The 14491-nt window shown below is 38.0% G+C and overlaps 2 protein-coding genes across 4 annotated transcripts in view; one reads left to right on the top strand and one right to left on the bottom strand.

Moving 5' to 3' along the window:
* abca4a (ATP-binding cassette, sub-family A (ABC1), member 4a) overlaps positions 1-7226 on the top strand; it is a 37062-nt gene extending 29836 nt beyond the window's left edge. For 2 of the 3 annotated variants that reach the window (XM_079601159.1, XM_079601157.1), the window contains 12 exons: positions 361-508; positions 697-820; positions 2302-2431; positions 2505-2625; positions 2709-2771; positions 2847-2953; positions 3454-3595; positions 3683-3817; positions 3893-3996; positions 4094-4186; positions 4290-4539; positions 4904-7226. In XM_079601159.1, coding sequence (XP_079457285.1) covers positions 361-508; positions 697-820; positions 2302-2431; positions 2505-2625; positions 2709-2771; positions 2847-2953; positions 3454-3595; positions 3683-3817; positions 3893-3996; positions 4094-4186; positions 4290-4539; positions 4904-5020 — 1534 coding nt within the window. In that variant the 3' untranslated portion in view covers positions 5021-7226. The remainder of the gene's footprint in view (positions 1-360; positions 509-696; positions 821-2301; positions 2432-2504; positions 2626-2708; positions 2772-2846; positions 2954-3453; positions 3596-3682; positions 3818-3892; positions 3997-4093; positions 4187-4289; positions 4540-4903) is intronic. The other variant, XM_079601158.1, reaches the window with a different exon arrangement.
* On the bottom strand, positions 6138-10102 carry tecrl2a (trans-2,3-enoyl-CoA reductase-like 2a; the record flags this gene model as incomplete). Its single annotated transcript, XM_079601815.1, has 13 exons — positions 6138-6265; positions 6354-6399; positions 6486-6574; positions 6649-6706; positions 6889-6932; positions 7009-7081; positions 7289-7394; positions 7510-7625; positions 7703-7806; positions 8190-8234; positions 8867-8918; positions 9005-9055; positions 10085-10102. 13 exons carry the CDS (start codon positions 10100-10102, stop codon positions 6138-6140), a joined length of 930 nt encoding a protein of 309 aa, XP_079457941.1.
* Positions 10103-14491: the final 4389 nt, after the last annotated feature.

The raw sequence follows: 14491 nt of genomic DNA, 5'->3' as shown, positions 1-14491 counted from the left end.
ATGTTGCCATTTCCCAGTGTGATTATTTGGCCCTTGATCACATCAACACAGGCAGTGCAGTTGAAAGCCAAATGTCTCTCAGGCTCTCCTCTGCTCAATGAGTCTTCTAGTGTGAATCCAATCCAGACACCCCAGCACAAACCCCTTATTCTGAAGACAAAATCTTGTTGTTTCTGATAAATGAAGCATATCTTGACAGAATTAGAATGATTCATGCATTCAAAGGAATAAGTTAAAATTGTATCTGAAGATAAAAATATTGTATTAATGCTGATTTTATTTCTTTAGTCTCCATAAATCTGACCTGTATGGATATTTTAAAATATACTAATCTGTCATTTTTTTTCATCTGTGAAATAGTTGGTCAGTGACTCCCATGATGTATCCAATGTCATACGTGTTTAACGTGCCCAGCACGGCGTACGTCTCTCTGTCCTGCATCAACCTCTTCATTGGCATCAACAGCAGTGCCATCACGTTCATCTTAGACCTGTTCGACAGTACAGAGGTGAAACATCCCCGCCTTCAAATTATTTTAGTCTAAAATAATAAGATTTATTAGCTTTTAAACAACCCTCCAATTTCCAGCTATATTATCATTACAATTTTAATCAGACTAAATGCATTAGTCATTTAGGCCGAAAGTTCAAGTGTAAAGTTAAAGTTCATTTCATCCATCTGTCTCTACTTTCATAGACTCTGTATAAGTGTAACCAGGTGCTGAAGAAAGCTCTACTTGTCTTTCCGCACTTCTGTTTGGGCCGTGGGCTCATTGACATGGCAATGAACCAAGCCGTGATGGACGTGTATGCACGCTTTGGTGAGTCCTGCTCCTTTCCCCACCTTGCATTTCAATCGGTCGTATTGAGGTTGCAGCGAGCAACCCTAGCCTGGCCCCTGGCAAGGTTTGGACTCTGTGATCTGACCTCCATAAAAGTCACTGAGCTTCAATCTATATGTCAACATGATGGAAATACAACACCTTACATTTGCCAACCGTGTCTTCATTGAAAATTCACATTGCATTTGATGGCTATTCAAAGCTACAATTGTTTTAGATAGCCAAAATGGAACAGACTCAAGCCGCCTTTCCACTTTCTTTGACAAACGACAAGCGAGAGTCCGGAAGTCTTTCATTTTCAATGGAGAGTAGTACGGGAGCTGCGTGGAGTTCCGACAATATGCTCATGCGGAATTTTCGGATCCGATTTGAGCTTCGGGTGCGTTGAAATATTTGAACTTCTGCCAAGTTCAATTTCTTAATTTTACCATGGTGAATAAGCTTCTGAATTTTACCATGGTGAATAAGCTGAGAGTAACGGTTGCATCACAACCAATTTGAAAGTTCCATGCGACTCGCATGCGAGTGTCGGAGATATTGAAAAGACGGCTTCATGCTCAAACTGACCTCCTAGATCTCCTCAAACTGATCTCTTGCTAACTCAAAATCTACAAGGACTTACTAGAGAGGCTAGGATATGTCTCTCTAACTAACTAGAGACTTCTCTAAGAGATTAGACGGATGTTAAATAGATGTGCAGTCTCTAAGAATTGTAGAAGGCATCTGAGCCATTAATTGACAAGAAAAGTAAGGACTTGGTGACTAACGCTCAAGCAACAATTCAGATCACCATAGAAACTGCTTGGCAACACACTAACAACATCCCAGAATACCCTAGAAACACCCTGGCAACTACCAAGAACATTTTAGCAACCACATAACAATTCACTAGCAAACAATCACCCAGAGCAAGTCCCAAGCAACCAGCCGGAACACCATAGAAACTGCTTAGCAACACCCTGGCAACCACTCAGCATGGGAACACACAAGCAACCACAGAGAACACCCTGGAAACTTCTTGACGACACCCCAGCAATCACCCAGAATACTACAGAAGTCACTTTGCAACACCCTAACTACCACACAGAATATCCTGGGGACACCCTGGCAACCACTAAGAACACTCTAGGATCTGCATCGCAGCATACTAGCAGCCCCCCAGAACACCCTACCAACTGCATAGCAATGCCCTAGCAACCAGCCTTAACACCATAGAAACCGCCTGGCAACACCCTAACAACAACCCAGAACACCTTTGCAACACCCTGGCAACCACCCAGAACACTATAGCAACTGCATAACAACGCACTAGCAACCACCCAGAACACCCTAACAACCTCATCGCAACGCTTAACTACATGTATAGAGTTTTTATAATTCATAGTTGGATCTGAAAATGTAAATGTTGGTGACACATCTTGTGAGCTTCATGTACTGTATATGCATCATGTGTGTTTCAGGTGAGGACTTCAGTCTGGATCCCTTCAGCTGGGACTTTGTGGGAAAGAATGTGACGTTCATGGCAGTAGAGGGGTTCGTCTATTTCATCCTGAATGTTCTGATACAGTACAGATTCTTCCTGGATCACTGGTGAGAAGAAATACATTCAGCCTTGAGTAGATCCAGTGGTTTCCATAAATAAATATGCTGTCTCGTTCAACAGGATGTCAGATTTTAAGAAGCCACCAGTAACTGATGAAGATGTGGATGTGGCCAAGGAGAGAGAGAGGATTTACAAAGGAGGAAGCCCTAGCGATATCCTCCAGATAAAAGACCTATCAAAGGCAAGTCCGTCCACCTTACAGTGGTGCATGATGGGCATCGCTACACACGACAGAGATCATGAATGCATTTTCTCTCTCTACAGACGTACATGGGAACGATCAGGCCAGCAGTGGACAGGATATGTGTAGGAGTGTCACCAGGAGAGGTAATAAATAGAGGCATTTGATCTTTGTGTCGTAAGCTCCATGAGCTTTGCGTGAACTGTTTTTCCCCCCCACAGTGCTTTGGACTTCTGGGTGTAAATGGTGCTGGGAAAACTACCACATTCAAAATGCTGACAGGAGACATAGATGTCACTTCAGGGGAAGCTGCTGTGACTGGCTACAGGTTTGTTCAACTAGCTAATTGTAAAGGTATATTTTTGACTGCTAACACAATACAAATATGGCTAGGATGGTGAACGTGATTTCACCAAGTACAACATGTTTCTGGATCAACGTCTTTGTTGATCATGGAACAATATTCCAAACAACCAATCAGATTCAAGGGACAAGTTTACAGTTTATGTCAAGTTTAGGCTTACAACTAGGGTTAAGTGCTTCTATTCACCTATCATTTCCCTCTGATTTTAGGGATAAGGTATGGGTATGTTAACATGTTAATCCAGGAACGTGTCTTACCATTTTTTTTTTTTTTTTGCAACAATAACTATTTTTACACGAGTAACCACCTAGAACACCCTAGCAATACCCAGTAGGACTTTTTAGGAAAGCATTTTGATTTTTACTATTTTGTTGGGTGCTGCTAGTGATGTGGAAAATTACACATTTTACTCAACAAACTCGTTTAGATTTTGTTCATCAATTTGATTTCTCATCTTGCTTCAGCATTCTGACCAACATTCTGGATGTGCACCAGAACATGGGCTACTGCCCTCAGTTTGATGCCATCGATGATCTTCTAACTGGAAGAGAACACCTGCACTTATACGCTCGACTCAGAGGAGTCCCGGAATCCGAGATCAGCAGAGTGAGACGATATTCCATTTTCTTATCTCTTCTTATTTATTTCTCTCTGGGGCTTTCGGTCAGAGACTTCTATCTCCCTTTGATGCAGGTGGCTGAATGGGGAATTCAGAAATTGGGTTTATTTGAGTATGCAGGCTGCAGTGCCGGCACATACAGCGGCGGAAACAAGCGGAAACTCTCTACAGCTATCGCAATGATTGGTTGTCCAGCTCTTCTGCTCCTGGTAAGAGCCTTTCTGTCTGAATTATCTCTGAATATGATAAGCTTTGTTACTAGGATGTTGTTTTTCCTGTGCCAGGACGAGCCAACCACAGGGATGGATCCTCACTCTCGCAGGTTCCTCTGGAACTCCATCATGAGCGTGATTCAGGGCGGCAGGGCGGTGGTCCTTACCTCACACAGGCAAGAACACGACAAAGCACATGCATAATATAGTGCTAATTATAAATACTATAGGTATAGGCAATAATATCATGGCCTACTTTTTACAATTCTCCAGTATGGAGGAATGCGAAGCTCTCTGCACACGACTGGCCATCATGGTGAACGGAACGTTCAAGTGTCTTGGCACAATCCAGCACCTCAAATACAAGTAGGATCACACATTTTATTCACATGAACACACTTTCTGCAGTCTCATAGCTTTGTTTGCATTGCTATTCTGTGAAACATTTCTTATAATCATTTCCCTGCAGATTTGGTGATGGATACGTGGTCACCATGAAAATCAGGGCGGCCACAGCAGGCACAGTCCCGGATCTGAACCCGGCTGAAGCATTCATGGAGAGCACATTTCCAGGCTGCATTCAGAGGGAGAAACACTATAATACTCTACAGTACGAGATCCCTTCTTCCTCTCTGGCCAAAATCTTCCAGCTCGTCTTAGCCAACAAGGAAATGCTGAATATCGAAGATTACTCGGTTTCCCAGACAACGCTGGACCAGGTATTTTATATGATCCTGTTGGCCTATAAACATTTACCATTTAAATGACAACTAGTAAAAATATTTGACAGTATATCCTTATGGTAGACATTTAAGTTTGAAAAATGTATGATTCCCTTTATGTAATCTAAAGCAAAGAGCTCTATTATCAGTGTATGCGCTCTCCTACTTCTGAGACATGATGTGCCAAACTAGACAAGCGCAGAATAGAACAGTCCAGTTCAGGGTCAGAAGATTGCGACAAGCATCCATTCATCTTGTGACCGCCACCATTTGTTTCCATACCTGAATGTGACAAATGCACTGGAACAAGGCCATTTTGGCTCCTTATGTAGTCTCGCTCTCTTTGTTTCACTCCCTGTAGGTGTTTGTGAATTTCGCCAAGCACCAATCCGGAGAAGATGATTCCATTGTGTTGCACCCGAGGGCAGCCGGTGGCCGGCGGGACATGAGAGTCTTTCCAGTGAAAACGAAAACCTGAAAGCTTGAAGAGGGTCATCTGAGCAGGTCAATTGGAGTCATCTTGCAGGGTCACACAAAAGAGTCATAAAAGAAAAGGAGATGATTTTTTTCTTCTTTACAAAACACTCAGTTTGAGACTTTTGATCGTTTACGCCGTAACAGCTTTGCGCACCTTTTTTGATTGGCCTTTTTTTTTATTATATAGAAATGCATTGAAAAATACAACAAAATACAGACAGAACTGGACCGAGTTAGTCTTATGAATACTGTAGCACTTTATTATCAAAAGTGATATCTATTATCAATATCACTTTTTTTTTTACAAATAATTTTGTTTTAAAAACAAATCAAATGATGCAATAGATTTTATTGCAAAGGCTATTGCTATTGAAATGCATATTGCATTGTGACACATTGCAAGTCACAGCTTTAAGATTTTTTTGCCAAGTTAGAAAAGAGTAGCATACAAACAGTTGCTGTAAATGAACTAAATACTACTGTACATGTTTGTAACAAAATGTATTTGTTACTAGATATGGCTGATAAGGCAAGGAATTATAGAAAGTTGATTTTCTTTTTGTAAAAATTCACCAAAATAATACTATTAAAATGGTATGCTGTCGCTCACTTTGAACCTTCTCAAGAATTAATGAGAAAACATTACTATTTTCAATACAATCCAGACATTTATTTAATGGTATGACTCGATTGTGGTTGTATAACAATTTAAACCAGTTTATGAGATTTTAGGTAAAACGTATTATTTTTATTTGACCCGAAACCTTTCATATAAATATAGTTTTGAATTCCCTGATATAGTTCAGTGTCTCCCTGTGTTTAAGAAAAACTATTTTCTTTCATGTTGAAGTAGTTGGTTTAAAGAGGTAGAGTTATGTATATTGCACATGGATGGTTGGTGTAATGATTTAACCAACACATATATATTGTAAACACAAATCTGCTCATTTCAAATCCCAAGTGACATACCATTGTAAGTGCATCTTGCATGATAACCGTGAGATATTTTTGAGAAGAGAATTTAACTTTCATAATCCTGCCCAGAGGGTGTCATAAATCAGATGTTCAGATGTGTCATAGTTCTCTGCATTTTGAACTGAAGTTAGTATATGTGAATGTCAGAGGATGAAGGGAACGATTGGCATGCGGAGGTTTGGGTAGTCCTTAAACTCTTGGGTGTAAATTTTGTGTTTTCCTTTGGCCCAGATGGTCATTTGAATTAGCCCTACAAGTGTGAAGAGAGCCACTGGAAGAAGAAAAAAAAGTAGTAGCTCAGTGTATATCAGATATATCCGAATCACAAAGCTGACAGCTGTTTGATTGCAGTTACTCACCTGGAACGCACTGGGTCATGATGGACAGGCCCACCCAAACACCTACCTGATGGAAAATGTAACCAAAGATGTGATGGGTCAGGCAAAGTTAGTAGAAATTAAGTTATAAAGATATAACTATTTTGCTCTTACCTCATATGTGTAGTTGGGACATGAAACAAAGAAAAAGAGCCATGTAAAAGGGTTTTTGGATGGATGTGGGAACCTCCGACATTTTTTACCTTAAAAAAAAAACATAGGATCATACATGGAGTCATAAGCTGTAAAGTAGTCGAAATTTAACATATGCACTCACCTTCACATTTTAAACTGTTCAATGACCAGTGGATGGAGAAATTACCTGCCTCACATAACTGAAACAAACAATATCATATTTGTTCATTTATCCTTAATATAAAATGAGACCCAAACATCTGAGATCACTAGTGAAAATACTTCTGTTTTGATTGATATATTAGATTTTTAAAGTGGTACCAGATTATTTGGAACACACTGTAACCTATGTGGTGTTTATTAAACCATAAACATCACGTACCACAAAGATAATTAGTGCATAGTTGACCTGTGTCTCTCCGTATGCTGTAAAACATAAAGGTATGTTTAATGTATCAAACTGAAGTGACTATTAAATACCTTTATCTCTTCTGGTACTCACATGGTGGTGTGTAGAGAGGATGATTGATGTAGTAAGCTAACCATGCCGCACAACCCCAGTAATATGCACAATTCTGTGAATTCAGAGAATCACCAATCAACAGAGGATTCGACATAATCATAATTGTATTGTTTAGTTTGTAGAATTGCTCAGAAAATGTCTGAACTGTATTAAATGATCATTTTACCGTGTCTGAAGTAAACAAGGGTGACAAATTACTTCTCAGACTAGTTTTTATTTGTTACAGTAGCAAACCAGACCAGTGTGACCGAACACTCACCCTTGCAATGGCTCTAAGAGGCATCGTTCCTTGAGAGAACCGATGCACAAATATTATTTCAATAAGCCTCTTGATATAGTGAAAGGAGTGACAAGCACAAGCCAAACTAAAGAGACAATTAAAATTGTGTTATTTACTGATGGCTTTCATAATCCATATGACTTTATTTCATCAATGGAGCACAAAAGGTGTTTTATTTATTTATTTATTAAAGAATGTACCTGACCACAGTATGAGAGCTGGAGGTGAAGGCGTAACTGTGGCTATAGATGTACGGGACACGGACATAGAAGAGGAGATATATCAGAAGGGGACCAATGTACTCCGCCAAAAAAACCTGCAGAGCATTTATGTGTTTAAAGATCATGTTTGATACTGTCAGAATTACATTTTGCAAATCTATAGCACTCTTACCAACGTCCATCCCAGTTGTGGGCCAAGGTCTCTAAAATACATGGTCGTCGAGGTCCCAACAGGAAGATTCTGCAGTACGTCATCATCTCTCAGTGCTTTTCCTTCTAAAAACCACAAACGCAGAACTAGATTTGCAACAGCTAGTGTTAAAGTTTTCAGTAAGTGTAGGTTTTGGTCTTGCTGCCTCAAAGCAGCTTTTAACAGATAGCAAGTTAGCTTTAGCAATTGATAGAAATGGAGCAGATGAAATAATTTGTATGATTCCCATACATTTCTACCCAAGGAATAAACCTGTCCTGAAATATTTTCTCGGTTATCTCTAAAGAAACAGGTGAGAAAAGCAAAAGGACATAATATGAATGTGGTTAAAATTATGGATGAAATACAGAATTCCACAACCATACTATAGTATAAATATAACCCCCCTGAAAGGATATTTTTTGTTTTTGTATGTATAAATGATGTATTATGAGTTCCTCATACTCACTGGGGTCCAGCCTCAGGGCTTGTCTAGCTGGATACCATTTGGGATCTGACAGTAAGACAGAAAAATCATACAATATTACATACTTGTCGTATATCAAATATTAAGATATACAGCACAATGCTGGGGGCTAAGGATAATTTAATCAGTCAATAATTCAATAATGAAATAATTGATATGTAAATATTATACATATATAATATGTTTAAACATATTACGCATTACATTATTAATATCTGTCCTGCAATATAATTTTGAAATAAATTTAGTGTTCATCACGCGCTCTGGAATACTTGATTGGTCAATCGAGGCATTCAGCAGATATATTTTTTTCCAGAGCATCAAGCTTTTTTTTTTTTTTTTTTTAAAGATGAATAGTTATATTACAGAATGAACCCCAGCGACACGTGTCGTATATTCAAAGTGGAATAAGAAGGGCATACGGAAAAATATTTGATATGGCATTAGAACAACAGGGTGAGTAACCAACTGAACCGCACCACCTCAGGAGTGCATTCTGTTTCTAATAATTTAAATGCCCACCATAAATTCCTTATTAAATAAACTTCGAAAGGTTGGTAAGGACCCCGATGCGGAGCAGAGGTAAAATGTGACTTATCATAAATGACCAGGCAAAATTACAATAATACAATACCACTTTGGGGGGTGAAAAAACTCACATGACTTGTGAAACAAAATCTTAATGTCGCCTATGCTTGAATGGGGATCAACCTGCATTAAAAACAAAATAAAATAATTTACCTTGAAGTTTTAGCTGAGTGCAGCAATCATGATTGTTAGTTGTAAAATCTGCTTACCTTGTCAAGAAAACAGAGCTGTTCTTTGGTGTTTGAATGTAGAATTTCGACCTGAAAGATTAGTCACCACAGCTGGGTTAAAGGGATAGCTCCCCATAAAATGAAAATTAGCCCATGATTTAGCCTACTCACCCTCAAGTCATCCTTGTATATGACATTCTTCTTTCAGATGAATACAATCAGAGTTATATAAAAAAAAATGTCCTGGCTCTTCCAAGCTTTACTGGCATTGAATTGCTGTTTCTGTTTTGAAGTCCACAAAGGTGCATCTATCCATCATAAAAGTGCTCCACGCGGCTCCGGGGGGCTAAGGCCTTCTGAAGCGAAGCGATCATCGATGCATTTGTGTAAGAAAAATATCCATATTTAAAACTTTATAAAACAAAATAACTATCTTCCGGCCAAATGAACATACGGAGAGTAATGCGACTTACTGCTGATATTTACACTACACCATGACGCACAATATACGTTACTTCCGACCTCACAAGTTGCGTAAGTTTCACTTTAGGCGTAAGAAGATTTTGTATTGCCGTTTCGCCGGAAGCTATAATTTTTTATATGAATATTTTTCATACACAAACTTCAAAACAGAAACACCAATTCACTGCCATTATAAAGCTTAAGAGCTTAAAGCTTTTTTAATATAACTCCGATTGTATTCGTCTGAAAGAAGAATGGCATATACACCTTGGATGATGTGAGGGTGAGTAAATTATGGGGTGGGGATGGGCGGGGGGGTGTAATATACATTTTTGGGTGAACTATCCCTTTAATAGACCTTATTCACAGCAGCGCCATCTTTGATTTTTAACGGGAATGAATGCGAGGCTGCGAGGGATAGACATAGCCTATCTAGACATCTCTTCAGTGGGTTGTAATGTGTTTTTGTTCTGCTCAGGACACACTGCAAAAATATATTTTGAAGATATTTCAGTTAAAAAATAAACACCTGACAACATGAGCTGTGTAAAATTATAAGTGATATATATATATATATATATATATATATATATATATATATATATATATATTTTTTACAGCAGATGCAATTGAAAACACGGCAAATCTATCCCTCACAGCCTCACTTTCAGTCATGGCGCTTCTCTGAATAAAGTCTATAGCTGCATGGCACAGACACTGTGTGAAGCATACGTCATTTTTTTCATTCAATCAACATAAATCAAGTTAATTTCGTGAAGGTCTGGCCTCAGGGTGAAGCTGTCCATCAATTCTCCCAGAATTTTATGCTTCACGTAACTGACAACTGAGAAAAGCAATCAAATCTTAAGCTGTTTACATAGTTTCATATTAATAGAAAATGAGGAGTTTAAGGAATAATTTGCAACACGTCTCCCCTTGAGTGATCGCAAAAGACGTGCTGTGAAGTGAATCTCCAAATTCATTCTGACACAGCTTTTGTGTAGGCAATCGCAGAAGCCGATGAGCATCTAATGAGGGCGGCACAGTGCAGACGCTGTTTATTGATCAGAGCTTCTGTTTTGACAGATCTGGCCCTGTTTAGCACATTGTATGCACTTCATCACCCCAAAACAACAATCTCTTCCATAGTCTGTTTCCGACCTGTCTGAGCTCTGAATTCCGGTAATGCATCTTTTTGCAGGACGGGGATCTTTTTAATCTTAATTAAAAGGTGTCAGCGTTGATCTACAGAGTACTGTGAGTTGAGTCTGCTGCAATTTGCCTTGAAAGCACTACATATTGTGGAGCTCAGCAGAGCTGTCACCCTGAAACTGCTCTTTACTGGCTAGTGTAATAATCTTCTAATGGACACATAGATTAGCCCAATGCTCAACCTAAAGTATAGAATCCCATTGGAGTGGTTGAAGTTATTCTACAGAAGTTCAGAACTGATGTTGATACACTTGTCTAAATTCAACAGCTAGTTTTCTAAACTCTTGAGTATCTCCAGTTGAGTATACTCATATCTCTTCCAAGTGGAGAAATATGAGTATCTCTTCACTTGAGTATCTCCAGTGAAAACATAATTATCATTATGTTTGTTGAGCAGTGTGTCCTTGTAAGTAAAATAAAATATATAAATATTCAATAAAGCAAACATCACTCTATTATCACTCAGACTATCACATACATAATTGGATTTGTGGCACATTCTAATGTGGTTTGGAATCTGATACAAATTTGACTTTTTTTCATATGAACTGTCTGGACTCTTGATATTTCCTCATACTCACAGTTTCGCTCTGCCTTTAGTTTTAGTGAATTAAATGACTCGCTCACTGTAATACTCGTGTATAAAGACCCGGCAGTAAAATTGTCCTGTTTTCAATCAGGCAGAGTAATCAATAAAACCACTCTGTGGATTTCTGAGTGCTATTGACAGGACGTCCTGCTTCTGTTATCCCCATCCCCCAGTACAGTAAATACAGCAGTAATGTTGAGGAATGTACTAGGCTCAAACATTACATAATTCCGTATCCACTCTGTAACCTTGTGTCGTTCTCTCTCTTTGCTTACATCTTGCTGACAGAAAACAGTTCTGTATATTACATTTAAATGTTTCATTTCTGTACATTTGATTTTAAAGTTGTTTAGAGCGTGTGTTAATCAATAGCCCAGCAGTCTCTGGTGGTGTTTTACATAGGCAGTGGCAATGCATGAGAGGGTCATTAATCCTCCTCAGATGACAGGCCGGTCAGTTATGTGCTAAATTATATTTACTTGTTTATGTTCAGCAAGCGTAAAATTAAAGCAAACCAGCATACAGCAAATTTGCTCTTACAGTGTGACACCCGATTGGAGGAACTGAGGACTGACGTAAGACAAATTTTCCGCTTAAAAAATGCTGTGATTGTTTTTAATTAGCCTAACATTGAACATATTTAATCACTTTTACTGTCACTCATATTTATGATTAGATCATGGATTTGTTCAAATTAATTGAACAAACCCAAATATATATAGCGGTATTTTCTGTTAAACCCACACACAGTGAAGGATCTCCTCCTCTTTGTATTGTTTCAATGGGAATGTATGAGGCTATTTACTCTTTAGAAACAGAAATGAATGGCCCTCGAAACCCATATTTTAAAGTTTGTACAAAAAAGCATGTAATCTTGATGTCTTACCTCAAAAAATATTGTCCTGCTCATTCCGGGGCCCTTGTCTGACGTAATGTTCGGTCCCCCAGAGTTGGACAGACAGCTCCGTCCTTTCCTGTGGTAATGCCAGTGTTAAATCTCCATTCTAACCCTCGTCCTTCACTCTCCATCTCCCCTCCCACACTCACCCCCTCCTCCTGCCTCTGCTTCTTACTGTCTTTTCTCTCTCGTCGTGCTCTTTGAAGAGCATACGTTCTTGAAACCTGTCTCGGTCTGTAATCTTGTCCTCAGTGTGTCTGTAGGCCCTCAATTTTAACCTAATGTGAATTGGTGATTTCTGATAGAGATAGAACGATAGATAGAACAATAGAACGATAGATAGATAGATAGATAGATAGATAAATAGATAGATAGATAGATAGATAGATAGATAGATAGATAGATAGATAGATAGATAGATAGATAGATAGATAGATAGATAGATAGATAGATAGATAGATAGATAGATAGATAGATAGATAGATAGATAGATAGATAGATAGTTTTTGGGTTTTTTCAATCCTCCCATACAGTTTCATAATTAATGTGAAACTAATCAATAACTAATGCTGGACAAATTAACATTTTAACCACTACTTTAATTAACATTTAACCACTTAGGGCTACATAATCAATAAGTAATAATATGGTTATTATTAGTTCCATTAAAACCTATTTTAAGAATGGTAGCCAATGACTTAAGTGTTACTACATCCTTCTAAATGAGTTATTAGCTATTTGGAACAGTTTTCTGAAGTCAAGAAATGACTTCAGTGTTACCAAATCCAAATCCAAAACCTTAATAAACTTCAAAAGCTTATGACTTCAATCATTAGGGAGTTATCATGCTTTTTACTTTATAATGCTGTTCCTTCTGTATTTGGTAATACTTGAGTAATTACTGTACACTGTAAAAAAATTAGATGATCAATAACTTAAGTTATGACAACATATGTTTTCGCTTTAACCCACCAAAATAAGTTAAGCAATTTTCTTAACTTATAACTTTTTTATACAAATTAGAAGTTATATAAGTTTAAAATAATGTTTTAAAGTCAGTTTAATGTAGGCCTAATTTAAGTTGAAATGACTTAAACAGCCAAGTTGATTGTACTTAAAAATGTAAGGCAGCAACTTTTGAGTGGGTTATGATCTTCACTTTAGAATTAATTATGCATTATTCGCATTAGTTCGGAAAAATGAATGTAGTTTCATAGTAGTTCTCTGACAGCTGACAGTGAACTAACGCATTCAACTGAGCTCTATTACTTACTGATTCATCAATTGGAGTTGTTTGTTAGTTCATATAGAATATTAATATTGTATTAAACATTTGTTCCTGTGTAGTTATTTATTAATGAAGGAACAGTATTCTAAAGTGTTACCCAAAAGATTTCAATGGAGACTTAATTAGTCATGATAAAAAAAAGAAATCAAGAGTAAAATGTGTAGTGTAGCCTGACAGTGGCTACGTTGGCAGCATTTCTCTGCTGTGCACTTCAAACACTGAGCTTTATAATCTGCCTCATTCCAATACAACTGCCTGCAATATACTTTAGAGCCATTTCATTTGTGCAGAGGGAGGCATGGTTAAATCAAAATGCTTTACCAGTGCCATTTTCTCTCCATATTGCTTAATATATCTGAGATGTGATAAAGTCTGGACATTATAAACTCTTCAATAAGACAAAAAACATATATATAATGTGCATACATCCTTGTGTATAATATAATTTAGTATATATGCCATCATATTCAATAACCTTAGTATTGAGAAAATTGAAAGGCATGATAAAAAAAACACACACACACTTAAAACCAGCCATAGCAGGAGAAAGCCCAATTATTTCCATGTTCATTATGTATTGCATTTCAGCAGTTTTACCTGTGTTTCGCAATTACAGCCTTTTCTGTTTTTGTAGTCAATAGAGTCTGGTCACGTCAAGTGGCTTAGACATGGTGATTGAAGCTTCACTCTTTGTTCAAGTGGAGTGCACAGGCAAAGGGCCCTTGGTCACAGCCTAGCAAACTCTTGAGTGCAAAGCGTGTATTCAAAAAGCTGCCAGCACTACAGAGAGCTCACGAATCTGCTGTGCTGACCACATGACAGTGTGTCCATGACAGCATCTGCCATTCTGAACAAAACTCATAACCACAGACTGATAGATAGATAGATAGATAGATAGATAGATAGATAGATAGATAGATAGATAGATAGATAGATAGATAGATAGATAGATAGATAGATAGATAGATAGAGAGAATCATTTTTATTCTTCAGATGTCGTGTGACATCTCTCAAGGTCAGATTGGCTCCCCTATCATGATGGGAATCCTCTATTTCTCATCTTTCCCCACATCTGTG

This window comes from Phoxinus phoxinus, assembly GCF_949152265.1.
Source record: "Phoxinus phoxinus genome assembly, chromosome: 24".
In the NCBI taxonomy this organism is placed as follows: domain Eukaryota; kingdom Metazoa; phylum Chordata; class Actinopteri; order Cypriniformes; family Leuciscidae; genus Phoxinus; species Phoxinus phoxinus.
Note: the sequence above shows the minus strand (reverse complement) of the source record. Positions and strands in the feature narration are given on the sequence as shown.